This window comes from Babylonia areolata, chromosome 21 (genome assembly GCF_041734735.1).
Source record: "Babylonia areolata isolate BAREFJ2019XMU chromosome 21, ASM4173473v1, whole genome shotgun sequence".
Lineage (NCBI taxonomy): Eukaryota > Metazoa > Mollusca > Gastropoda > Neogastropoda > Buccinidae > Babylonia > Babylonia areolata.
The window spans coordinates 53,347,805-53,362,356 of NC_134896.1; the positions used below are offsets into that span (position 1 = coordinate 53,347,805).

Here is a 14,552-nt window from a genome sequence, read left to right on the forward strand (position 1 = left end):
AAAGGTAACACTGACCTGAGTGTGTGACCACAAACCTCTAGAAGTCACCAGAGGAGGTGTAGGAGGTGGCGGAGGTCTGGAGTCGACCGGAGGGAGCGGAGGAAGTGGAGAAGGCGGCGGGTTGGCGTTGTTTAGAGGGCCCGGAGTAGAGGGCCCAGAGTGTCAGCGAATCGATTGCGATCGTGCCTTAATTTTAGCACGATTCCCCAATCGAGCTACATAATTATGTGACCTGGTTGGAGACATAATTTGACCACAAACAAGAACGTCAGAGAATCGACAGACAGACAGAAAATACGAAAAAACTTAGCCGTATGAAGAGCACAGGTACAGGAGTCATGATGGCTGCTGGAAAAAGAGGGCGATAACCAGCGGGACAAAGGGGAGGTTACCTACTTCCGGGAGGTTATCGGCCGTAGTTTCGTCTGCTCCGCATAGGCGGATAGTAGTTTGCACAGGACAGGAATGTCAGACCCCTGCCGGAGTCTGCACTAGTTGGGTCACGGTTAAGTATGTGTAATTAAAATTTATTTTTGACTTGGGAACACTCACTGGTGGCAACAAGCCCAATAACACAAACACAGGACTCTTGCCAAACTCAATAACTTTGTCTTCAACTGTTAAAGCACAGGAGAATCCACTTTAACAAACCTGTATTTTGACAGGAATCCAAATCATTCATGCTTCATAACACCCAGAATCCAGTCGTACCTGCCTACCATCACAAATTTTCCATGACTTTTTATGGACTTGAATCCTGACTACAAAATTACAATTCTGTGTATATTTTACAGAGTATGAAATCTAAAAAAAAGGATTCAGATCTCACAGTCCGCAATAAACTTAACCTGTGCACTGGTTCTGTACACTACAGCAATCCATGTTATTAACTACATTACTTCCAGTTTTGGTTCTCAGCTGCATAACTGACTTCAGCTTTGGTTCTCAGCTACACAATTGACTTCCAGAGCTTTGGTTCTCTGCTACATAATCGACTTCAGGCTTTGGTTCTCAGCTACATAACTGACTTCCAGTTTTGCTTCTTAAGTACACTATTGACTTCCAGTTTTGGTTGCAATCTCCATTTCTGACTTCATACTCATCTGCCATTTGGTGGGTAACAGTAAACACGCTGACAGAGTTACTTGAGGAGGGCGTATACAGGATCACCCACCCTGATCACGCCTTCCACATCCACTGCCGCGTTCACTCCGAACACTGGGCTCTTGCCAAACTCAGGGACACAGCGAATGCTGCACACACACACACACACAGGACTCTTGCTAAACTCCAGAACACAGTTAATGCTGCACACACACACACAGAGGACTCTTGCTAAACTCAAGAATACAGTTAATGCTGCACACACACACATACGCACACACACACACACATGACTCTTGCTAAACTCAAGAACACAGTTAATGCTGCACACACACACACACACACAGGACTCTTGCCAAACTCAACACAGTTAATGCTGTACACACACACACACACACACAGAACTCTTGCTAAACTCCGAAACACAGTTAACGCTGCATACACACACACACACACACACACAGGGCTCTTACCAAACTCAGGGACACAGCGAATGCTGCACACACACACACATATACAAACACAGGACTCTTGCTAAACTCAAGAATACAGTTAATGCTGCACACACACACACACACACATAGGACTCTTGCTAAACTCAAGAATACAGTCAATGCTGCTCACACACACACACACAAACACAGGACTCTTGCCAAACTCAAGAACACAGTTAATGCTGCACACACACACAAAGAGGACTCTGGCTAAACTCAAGAACACAGTTAATGCTGCACACACACACACACACACACACAGGACTCTTGCCAAACTCCAGAACACAGTTAGTGCTGCACACACACACACACACACAAAGGGCTCTTGCCAAACTCAGGGACACAGCCTATGCTGCACACACACACACACAAACACAGGGACACAGCCTATGCTTGACACACACACACACACACATAACCAAACACAGGTCTCTTGCCAAACTCAGGGACAAAGGCTATGTTGCACACGCACACACACACACCACTCTTCAAGCATTCAGCATGGATGCAGAAGAAAAAAAAAAGAAAGAAAGGATTTTTTCCCCCTAAAATTACGTTTAAGTAACATATTTACCGTGACCCACTGGTGCAGACTCCAGCAGGGGTCTGGATTCCTGTCTTGTCCAAACTACTAGTCTGCTATGCGGAGAAATTGAAAGAAGCTGCGGCCAACAGCCTCCCTTGGTAGTTACCGGAAGCAGTGTCCTCTTTGACGGCAGTGTAAAATATAGCATTGTAGCATTTGACACTGAGAAGAAGCTGGGAGGGTGTATAATGTGGGTCATGGTAAGTATGTTACTTAAAGGAGGAGTTTGTATTATACTCCATGTTTGGAATTTTTGGGAAAAAAATTTCTTTTAATTACACATACTTAACCGCACGACAAAGCGGAGGGTTTGCCTTCTCTAATTTTAGGATGTGGTAACCGTAATGGCCTGCTAGAAAAACATCGTGGCCCTTGGGCCAGCGTCCCGCGGGAGTTGTCCTCTGAGGTTTTTGCGGTTGAGTGTGGCTGGGTAAAAACCCAGAGGCCTCAACCCTGATATGTGGAGTGTTTCTGAGCATGATCTGGTGAATGAATAGGACCATGATCTGAAGCTATGAGCCCTGGGCACTCTGTTGTAAGTTTCCGAAACTTTAACAGCATACATTGTCCCTCAGGACAGATCACAGCTGCACTTGGAAAACATGACCAGGGTTGTAAAGGACAAAAGTCTATCATTTGGGTGATCTTCTTCTTCTGCGTTCGTGGGCTGCAACTCCCACATTCACTCATGTGCACACGAGTGGGCTTTTACGTGTATGACCATTCTGACCCCGCCATATAGGCAGCCATACTCCGCTTTCGGGGGTATTTGGGTGATCTACTTGGGGAGATACCTGGGGACCTGAGAAGGCAGAGGAACCAGGTGTATCTTGCCTGAGACACCGCCACCCACACTGACTTGCCAGACGTCCCAGCACTCACCGTCTGAGGGTCTCCAAGGGCTCTCCCTTCGGGTCCTTCTCCCCCTTCTCAGGGCTGACAGTGGTCAACACGCACCTGTCCGTCCAAAACACACCGATCAGACACTGACAGCAATCCAACGCTTCATTCAAGGCAGGCAGGCTGCACCACTGACACTTCTCCTCCCCTCCCAGCCCCCCACCCCACCCCTCCCCTCGCCCACTCCACCCCCTAACAAAAATATCAAACTGGTATTGATCCACCAGTTTATTCATAACATTAATGATTTAAGAACAAAAGTGCCTTTCCATGTAAAACATGTTCAGTTGTGCTGTACAATGTAATAACCAACATTTGATTCATGACAAGTTCATTGCCAAACACACACACAGAAAGAAAGAAAGAAAAGGAAACCAAGAAATCAGACTGATTACAATCCCATCAGTTCCTTTGTGACACTGAAAAGGCTGCGTCGGACACCTCCCTCCTCCTCAGAAAATTGAACCCTCCTGATAAACGTGTTGACCACAATCATCCCCCCTCCCCAACCCTCTCCCACACCCCCTCCCACTGAGTAAAATCTCCGTCCTTAACCTACCAGTCACCACGACCAGGACTCGAGGAAATGAGTAAAATCTCCGTCCTTAACCTACCAGACGCCACGACCAGGACTCGAGGAAATGAGTAAAATCTCCGTCCTTAACCTACCAGATGCCACGACCAGGACTCGAGGAAATGAGTAAAATCTCCGTCCTTAACCTACCAGACGCCACGACCAGGACTCGAGGAAATGAGTAAAATCTCCGTCCTTAATCTACCAGACGCCACGACCATGACTCAAGGAAATGAGTAAAATCTCCGTCCTTAACCTACCAGACGCCACGACCAGGACTCGAGGAAATGAGTAAAATCTCCGTCCTTAACCTACCAGATGCCACGACCAGGACTTGAGGAAATGAGTAAAATCTCAGTCCTTGACCTACCAGACGCCACGACCAGGACTCGAGGAAATGAGTAAAATCTCCGTCCTTAACCTACCAGACGCCACGACCAGGACTCGAGGAAATGAGTAAAATCTCCGTCCTTAACCTACCAGACGCCACGACCAGGACTCGAGGAAATGAGTAAAATCTCAGTCCTTGACCTACCAGACGCCACGACCAGGACTCGAGGAAAAGAGTAAAATCTCCGTCCTTAACCTACCAGACACCACGACCAGGACCCAAGGAAATGAGTAAAATCTCCGTCCTTAACCTACCAGACCAGGACACAAGGAAATGAGTAAAATCTCCGTCCTTAACCTACCAGACCAGGACACGAGGAAATGAGTAAAATCTCCGTCCTTAACCTACCAGACGCCACGACCAGGACTCGAGGAAATGAGTAAAATCTCCGTCCTTAACCTACCAGATGCCACGACCAGGACTCGAGGAAATGAGTAAAATCTCCGTCCTTAACCTACCAGACACCATGACCAGGACTCAAGGAAATGAGTAAAATCTCCGTCCTTAACCTACCAGACGCCACGACCAGGACTCGAGGAAATGAGTAAAATCTCTGTCCTTAACCTACAAGTTGCCGCCACCAGGATTCCAACCCAAAAAGCCTCAGAGTGAGGGTTTGACGCTTTATCCACGGAGCAGTTGTGCCTGTGTACAGTGGGGATGAAGGGAGGTGTGTAGAAGGCGGGTACCAACCTGGCACAGCGATCCAGCATCCTTAACATCACTTCTCCTATCTGAAGTTCATTCCAGTTATCCTGCACACACACACACCACACCACACCACACACACACACCACACACACACACACCACACACACCACACCACACACACCACACCACACACAAACACAACATAACCACACCCACACCACACACACACACACCACCTCACACACACCACACCACACCACACACACATACACAACCACACACACTATTTTACAATTCAAATATTCATTATGATCCTCCTACAGATGAAAAATCATTACTGATCACTTTGCTGTGTATTTTTTGTTTGCTGCATATTTGCATCATTTATGTCAATTAAGTATGTGCTAAAAAAACCCAACAAAACACAAGTGGTGTGGGGTGGGTGGAAAGCGTATAAATTCTTTGAAATGTTCGGCTGTGCGAATCACATCTAATTTTCAGCAACACACACACAGGTACAAGAACGGTACACACATCATCTCACATAGCTCAAAAGCATAGTCACGCGCACACACATATACTTAGACCGATGGACAGACAAACACAGAAAGAATGGACACTTACAAAGCATGTTAATTCTCTGAAACCAGCTGCATATAATTTTCACACACACACTCAAAAGCGCAGACATACCCAAGCACAAACATGCACACACACAGGCACGCGTGAACATGCAAATGCATGTCAAACAAATCATGTAATATATATCACTTAAAGTGGAAAGGCATAAAATAAGACTATGACAACACAACAATCACAAGCACAGACGTTCTCCATCCAAACACATGAGCATGCACACACACAACATTCACACACACACACACACACAATTACAGACATACAAACACACACACACAGAGGTACGCACGTAACTTTTTTCAGTCAGTGTCAATTGGAGTGGAAAGATGTAAAACTGAAGACTAATCTGTGCTCTACACTCAGCTTATATCAGAGAGTAGCATATGTTTAAAGCTGGGCCAACAGTAAAGTGAGAGTGCTAAGACCTATGGTTTCCCCACTGCAATGGGAATTAGTTTACAGCTTAGTCTTTTCGGAAGGACCCAAAACAGGAGGCAAGATTACACTGGCTCTTAGTGCTGCAGCCTTGGGAGCTAATTGGCCTCAGGGGATGATTCCAACGCCAACTGTCCTAAAGCCCTCTTGGCTTCGAGAGTGGGGATGTAACTTGGGCAAGACACTCATTGTTTACAGTCAAATTCTAACCCGGATAGTCTCCTGTTCTGACGGAAATGATGCTACGACCACGACTAACATACTACACACACACAGACACTTCAAATCACTGACACAGTGCACCTCATCAAAAGCAGGACTGCCAGCAATGACGATGTTGGGTCTGAAGGAGTCGATGGTGACTTTCTCCTCCAGTTCTTCGTTCACTGCCGCCAGTGACTCCTCCGTCACCACCAGGTAGGCGCCCCAGTCACTGAACGCTGCCTGCTCCACACACACACACAGTTTGTTTTAGTTTCTCAAGGAAGCATCACTGCGTCCAGACAAATCCATGTACACCACATCACCTTCTTCGTTTGTGGGCTGCAACTCCCATGTTCACTCGTATGCACGCGAGTGGGCTTTTATGTGTATGGCCGTTTTTACCACGCCATGTAGGCAGCCATACTTCATTTTTGGGGGGTGTGCATGCTGGGCATGTTGTTTTCATGCCCCAATGAACGCTGACAGGGATTACAGGATCTTTAACATGTGTATCTGATCTTCTGCGTGTGTATACACACGAAGGGGGTTCAGGCACAAGCAGGTCTGCACACATGTTGACCTGGGGGAATGAAAAAATCTTCCCCTTCACCCACCAAGATTCAAACCCGGGACCCTCAGAGTGAAAGTCCAACGCTTTAACCACTCGGCTATTGTGCCCATCACACCACATCAAACCTGCTAGGCAGATGCTCTACCAGAAGCAAAACCCATCTGCTGACACAAAGATTAACCCCCACCCCCCCACCCCAAAATGGTGGTGCCACTGCATGTTGACAATTACTGTCTGGGGAGAGCAGCCCAAATTTCACGAAGGGAAATCTGTTGTGACAAAACGTCATATAATACAATACAGTGCAATAAGATATTTTGTACGGATCAAGGCCTTACGATAACATGCTTGTAATGTTTTGTAACAGACATACCTATTACTTTTCCCATGATTTTTATAACAGACATACCTATTACTTTTTCCATGATTCTACCACTCAGATACTTCATAACACAAGTATCTTGTCACATGCTGAACAATTCTCACAGTGACTTTTTCAGGCAAGAGGGCAGTCAAAAAGTTGTAAATCTGGTCTCGACTTGAATGTAAAGCATGTTCATTCTAGTCAAATCAGAACCCTCTACAAAATATTGGTGTGCAGTAAACATGTTGACAGTGTAGCTAATCACTTGGTGTCATTCTGTCTGGTACGTCCACAATTTATTCCTCCTATTATCTGCTGACAAGAAATAGAAGGCCATGCATTTATCAGAAATGTGTGTGTGTGTGTGTGTGTGTGTGTGTGTGCTTATGAATATATCATTTTACATGACCATGTTTGTATTTTCCAAACATGAACAGAAATGTGCGTGTGTGCTTACGAATATATTACTGTACATGACCATGTTTGTATTTTCCAAACATGAACATGCATTTATGCATCCGTTATTTGTCATTAATCAAAAAAACAAACAAAAAAACAAAAAAACAACAACAAAAAAAACCAAGAACAAAACGAAATCACAATCCAGAAATGCAGTTTAATCCAGAAGACTTTCATTTTCATAACTGGGTAAGCATGTGGGTTTTTTTTCTATATCTTTAATCCAAATTTTGTGTTGACAAAGTATTTACAGAAAAAATGACTTTGTCGACACAAACACACACACACATAAACATACACACTCACACACATACAGAAAACCAAATCAGGGCCTTACAGATATATATATATATATTTTTTTATTAATTCTTTATATCTGATAGATTATTTGATTCATTTTATGGCATGATCTCTTTTAACTGTCCTGTGTTACTTATGTTTCAAATGCTATGTGTATGTTTCTGGGGGCGTTTGAGTGAATGCTTTTAGTGCTGTTGTAAAGTGCACAGAGCTTCAAGAATATGCACTATAGCAAGACGTCTTAACAGATAAGTAAGTAAATTCACTTTGAAAAAAAAACAAAAACCAAAAAAAAAAAGTGTACTTGTCAGGACGTCAGACCATCAAATGCCCCCCCCCCCCTCCCCCTCCCCCCCCCCTAAAAAAAACCAATCCACTTTGTTGACACGCGTGAGCCAAAGAACCCCACCTGGTCTCCAGGCAGACTGGGGTTGCCCGCAGGCTTGCGAGTTCTGGTGAGGTCCTGGCGGGCCAGGCTGGGGGCCGAGAAGAGCATGCGCAGACCCTGCGTCTTGAGGTAGGTGGAGAACCAGAAGGCTGCGTCGTCCCCGCAGTCCATGCCCTCAAATCTCTCGCTCCACACCCTCATCAACACACACCACACTTCTTTCTTAATCTAAATCAACTCCTTCAACTTCACCTGCAATAGCTATATCTTTAGTGTACTGTGATGTATGTGACTGGCTTTAGGCGTTAGGAGTGGTATATTGTGATACTTATATATATATTTTTTAAAGTATTGTGATTTTGAGATTAACTTTAAGTAAAGTGATATGGGATTTAATTAAGTATTGTGACATGATATGTGCATTACTTAGGTATTGTGATATATATATAATATGTATGATGAATGTTTATGTAGTGTGTGATGAATTCATGTGCGTATGTGAACATAAGGTAGCATCCAAGTGTTCACCTGGATGTCTGTACAGGGTTTGTGCATATAAGTTTCGCATTTTAGAGTTGAAATGCATGTTTTGAACGATGGATTGTACACTGTACAGGGCAACTGAGCATGTTTTACATGGAATGGAGCTTTAAGAATTAAAGTATTTTTTGTCATTTTTTGTAAATTTTTCATCACAGTGTTTTCATGCATGTTTTAAACATCGATTTATACTTTTTTAAATCACAAATTGAGCATGTTTTATATGAAAAGGTGCTTTATATAAATGAAAGTGTCATTATCATTATTGCAAGTTTTTCATTACAGTGTTTAAATGAATGTTTCAAATGTCGTTTATAAAAATACATTGTACATCGCATCTGAGCATGTTGTACAGGGAAAGACACCATATGAAAGTATCATTATTATCATAAGTTTTTTCAGTGCAGTAATTTCATGCATGTTTTAAACACTGGATTTTACACTGTATAGCAAAACTGAACACGTTTTCCAAGGAAAGACGTTTTATCTGTATTTGTATTTCTTTTTATCACAACAGATTTCTCTGTGTGAAACACTGTCTTGTCTTCATCATGTTCATGTTATCTATGTTGTTCGTTCATATTTTCAAGCCTTGCAGAGAAAAATGAAATATTGATTGGAAATTAAAAAATAAAATAAAAATAAAATAAAATAAAAAATCAACATTATTACCTGCACTTGACGACCTTGGCGCGGTCAGTGGCAGGACACAGCGGTACCGTCAAGGTGGGCATGTCGGGAGCGTTGAGGACCAGCCCCTCCTCAAGCACCTCCACACTGATCAGCGCCATCTTGGGGAATTGCCGCTGGGTCACAAAGTCCCCGTTGGACCGGGCAGCCATCCAATGTCTGTTGCCATACACTGATCACTGGTCGCATCATATCTCCTTCTTCGTTCATGGGCTGCAACTCCCACGTTCACTCGTATGTACATGAGTGGGCTTTTACTTACGTGTATGACCGTTTTTACCCCGCCATGTAGGCAGCCATATTCTGTTTTCAGGGGTGTGCATGCTGGGTATGTTCTTGTTTCCGTTACCCACCAAACGCTGACATGGATTACAGGATCTTAAATGTGCGTATTTAATCTTCTGCTTGCGTATACACACGAAGGGGATTCAGGCACAAGCAGGTCTGCACATATGTTGACCTGGGAGATCGGAAAAATCTCCACTCTTTACCCACCAAGTGCTGTTGCCTAAATTCGAACCCCAGACCCTCAGACTCGGCTATTGCGCCTGTCAAATCAAATCAAATCATAGCGTTTATAGCCTCGCCAACCACTGAGGCCATCTCAAGCCGAGTCAAGGCTATCACTACGTCAGCATAGATGTACTTCAAGTCAAGCATAAAAAAAGTACAATAATGAAAACTAATCACCGCTTCAATCTTTTCACGGATGACTGATCGATCCATCGATTGTAACGACTTTCTGCACATTTTTGTTTTTAGTGATCTAAGTGACCATGTCTCATTTACTTTACATGACCATAAAGCGAGAAGCCATGTGCAGCACGTACTTGGTGTACTGAAAAGGAACTTGTGGCAACAAAAGTGTTGTCCTCTGGCAAAATTCTGTAGATCAAAATCCACTCTCATGGGTACAAAAACATATCTGCATGCACTCACGGCCTGAATGGCATGTTGGATTATGTTGCTGCTGTCAGGCATTTACCTAGCAGTTGTGCTGTGGCATATGTAGACTGACACCTCCTTGAGAAATTACAAGGTTTTTTTTTTATATATATATATAAAGGATGAGTGTATATGGATTTGTACCAAGGCAGGGATGCCTCCTTGAGAAATCAAAATGAAGAAATCAATCTAATGGAACTAACCTTAACCCACTGAATGCTGCTGGTAAATATGATTGCCAGTGAAGGGCTATCACCTCACGAAGAAAAGACTGACTTTACTGTTCAGGTTGTATTGTATGTCCCCACTCTTCCTCTCAGGATTGCACAACATAATGAACATGATCAGCAAAATATATGACATTATTGGTACATGTACAAAAAGCAGCAATCATACTTCAAACCTATCCCACACTGCCATCTCATTTCACCTGGGTAAAGCAGCCATGGTGTTAATCTTCTTTCATATTGGTAAGAATTACTGCCACACAGAGGAGGTAACCTACTTGGGGAGGTTATCAGCTGTAGCTACTTTCGTTTTCTCTGCATAGGCGGGTAGTAGTTTGCACAGGACAGGAATCGGACCCCTGCTGGAGTCTGCACTAGTGGGTCACAGGTTAAGTATGTGTAATTAAATGCTGCATTATATTTCTTTACTGTACATCTTGGGCAGTCACTGTCGGTAACAAATTATGAAACACTCATTTCCTAATAAGTGATATTAAAATCAGCTTGTATACAGACCATCTACTAACATGGCTCTCTAGATATGTGAGAAAAAAAAGGAACAGACATATAGTTATCTACTTAATTTTCTCTATGTGTATGGCAATAAAGTGACTGGGAGAATAAACCACTATTGATTTTTATCTTTTACTGAGTCTATATATAAAGAATATCATTGTGGTAATCAAGCAATCATTCTACTTACCATTAAATCAAAATGGTCTCAAACGAAAACTTCACATTATCACCCAGAACTGAAATGGACTGTCCTAAATTGTGCTGCAGCAGCTGGCAACCTTGACATTTTTAAGTGCCAGAACCCACTTCACCAATTTTGATTATTTCATGACCAGTACTGACCACTAACCAAAGTGTGCAGCTTGCTTTGGATATATTGTGTTAACATCTTTCCACGGAGTACTTTCTTTGCAATATTTGTACTTTTTCACTGGTTTTGACCGCTACTCAAAAGTATATGCAACAAATACAGATCTGGGGCAACATGGTCATGGGAGACTGTGACTGAACCTGGGGAACACAGACCTGGAGGAAAATAAACCCACCATAATAGTTCTGGGGAACAGACCTGGGTGGACACAGACACGGGGGGGGGGGGGGGCATAGATCTGGGGGAACATAGACCTGGGGGAATGTAGACCTTGGGGAACACAGACCAGGGGGAATTGAACTTATACCTGGGGGAACACAGACCCGAGGAAACATTGCCACTGTGGGTTGCAGGCCTGGAAAAATACTGTCCAATCAAAGGGGGTTCTTCTTCTTTCTTTTTCCCCTGACTACCGCCTTCAACTTTGTGAAGATTCTGTTGGCGGCCATAGTGGCCGTACTCCGTCTAGCCAATGATGCACCCCTCGCGTACACAAACACACGTTCACACGATAGCTGCTAGCATTAACTATGTATAAACAAATCACCTGTCTGTCGCTTCTCCGCACTTCAATCCCAGGCGTGTGGCAATGCTTTCTGTCACGGGAATCCCACGACACGATTTCACGGGGTAGCACTTCATCGCTGTCACGGTACCGACTTTCACCATCTTCTGTCGCCTGTTCTTTCGTGCCAATGCTGCAAAAACCATCTTTACTATCGCTCCTGTCACCAAAACTCCAAAAATAACATATTCTCTGGGAAGGTCTGGCATTTTTTCTTCGTTTTTAACTCAAAGCAAAATATGCTTTTGCCGAGTTGCAGAGTTTTACCGAATGAAACTTGATTTGAAATTAAGCGCTGATATGCGTTCTTCGCACAGCAACTCAGTATGGATTCTGACGGCAAGCGGGTGACATCAAACAGCATCGGTACAATCAGCTAAACTGCCATGACAAATAGTATGACATATGCGCGGCATCGAAATACCATCTGCCTCAGTGTAATCTGACACGACCGCTCGAGGTCGATGTTCACTTATCTTGCGCCCAAGCCAGCGAGGTGACGACCCAGATGATAGCAGAGAACCTAGAATACAAGGACGTTCAGCTAGCCAATGAATTGTCAAATGCATTTTGCACGTGCGCTCCCTGCCTTCCCGTGCTTGCTTGCTTTTTTTTTTTTTTTTTAAACCGGAACGGATTTTCACACCGGAAGATGTCAACTTTATACGAAAGACAAAACAAGCTTTCATTTGTTAGGATGCTCCCCCCTTTCATCACACACACACACACACACACACACACAAATGCGCGGGCGCGCGCTCGTACACACACACACACTTCAGTATCGTTAAAATGATGTTCGCTGTATTTAACATTGCCCCTGCTGCTGTTCTGTTTGTCTGTCTTCCTGTTGTTTCCTCATGTGATGTTTTCCAACCTACATTAGTATGGTTTTTTGTATATATATATATATATATATATATACACACACACGCACACATATATATATGCATATATATATGTATGGGTTATTATATATACACGCTTTTATGTACACCTATAGCTTTTTTCACATGTATGCATGCATGCATGCATGTGTGTGTGTGTGTGTGTGTGTGTGTGTGTGTATTTGGCCTTGATGTGCCTACTCTAATTCCCTAGTGGAAAAAAATCGTTTGTTTCACATGCACAAATGTAACAAAAGAGATTTTGGCAACTTTACTCCCAGTGCAGAGAAACAGAGAATGAGTGTGCCTGTGTGTGGGTATGCGTATGCATTTGCCTGTATATTGTACCAGGAGCATAATAAACAGAATGTGGCACTTAATAACAACTGAATCAATGTAATAATCTGCCGTAATGTGGACCTTGAACTCTGCTAATTATATTTCACATTATAAGGAGAAACTGAATCTGGATGAATGAGTTTTCGTGGACCCTGACAATGCTAATGAACAGCTGCTTTCAGTTTGCAGTAACCCCCCCACCCACCCCCACCCCTACACACACACACACAATTGTGACTACTCTAAAGTGATTTCCCAAACTGCCATATATGTGTGTAAATCGGTTTTCAGTACATACCAGTTTTACTGCAGAAGAATGTGGCTGAATGGTTAAGAGATTCATCTGTTCATAGTGTTCGTGGGGGGTCTGTGTTTGAATTCTGGTCTCGCCCTTTCTTCCCAGTTTGGAAAATCAAATGGAGAGTCTAGGCATTCAGATGAAATAAGAAACTGAAGGCCTGTGTGCAGCATGTACCTGGCACACTGAAAAACCCATGGCAATTTCTTGTCCTCTGGCAAAATTCTGGAGAAGAAAACCCTATTGGATAGGTACACAGTTATATGTGGTGTGTCCATCGAGATCGATGATGACCATCGTTGTCAGCTGGGGGATGGGGGGAGGGTGGTGGTGGGGGGGGGTGGGGGGGGGGATGCTCATGAATCTATCTGTGAGTGCACAGATGGCTGAATAGTCCAATCTGCGCACGAAATGTTCGCTGACAGTTGGGGCAGACAAAGACAGGCATATCATTGTCAGTTATATATGCTTTCACTGAAGGCAAGACTAGCGTGTTGGGTTAGGCTACTGGTCAAGCATCTGCCTGTGGTGCAACATATATGGATTTATCCAAACACAGTGATGTCTCCTTAAGAAACCAACTGAAACTTGGGTACGTACCACTTTTACCTCTTACCTCCTCAAAAGAAACTATTTTAGTTGAAGGCATCATGTAAGACGATGTAGTCAGGTGTAGTGGAGTTTTTACAATTTCAGCAGCAGTTCATATAATAATATAGTTGTTGTTTTTTGTATGTGGCCTCAGTTGCATGCAGGTCATGGAGCATCCGCTTAAAAAAAAAAAAAAAAAAAAAATTGTGCTTTTCATGCCTTCTTCATTGCCCCCCCACCCCAATTTTTTTCCCAAATATTTTTTCATGAATCCTCATTTTCAGTAGTAACATAGCACCTCATCAAATATGGTTGTGAGATAGGTGACCAAATCACTATAAGAAATATGTAGTGAATTCATTGAAGAAATAAATCAATTCATCAGTTCATATGTAAGTAACTGTAAAACTGCCTTTGCCAAATTTTAATTTTCCTTTGTAAAACAAATGCGAGATCTTTGTGTAAAATTCGCGAAAGTATGAATTTTCAAAAACAATACTTTTACTTATTTATTACTGAAAGAT

At 43.3% G+C, this 14,552-nt stretch overlaps 1 protein-coding gene across 1 annotated transcript; it reads right to left on the bottom strand.

Moving 5' to 3' along the window:
• Nucleotides 1-74: 74 nt before the first annotated feature.
• LOC143295752 (mitochondrial amidoxime-reducing component 1-like) lies at nucleotides 75-12,520 on the bottom strand. Its single transcript, XM_076607374.1, has 7 exons — nucleotides 11,896-12,520; nucleotides 9,273-9,449; nucleotides 8,082-8,256; nucleotides 6,078-6,218; nucleotides 4,743-4,804; nucleotides 3,067-3,141; nucleotides 75-1,253 (listed from the first exon to the last, which is right to left on the bottom strand). The coding sequence occupies exons 1-7, from the start codon at nucleotides 12,120-12,122 to the stop codon at nucleotides 1,142-1,144; spliced, it is 969 nt and encodes a 322-aa protein (XP_076463489.1). The 5' UTR covers nucleotides 12,123-12,520; the 3' UTR covers nucleotides 75-1,141.
• Nucleotides 12,521-14,552: the final 2,032 nt, after the last annotated feature.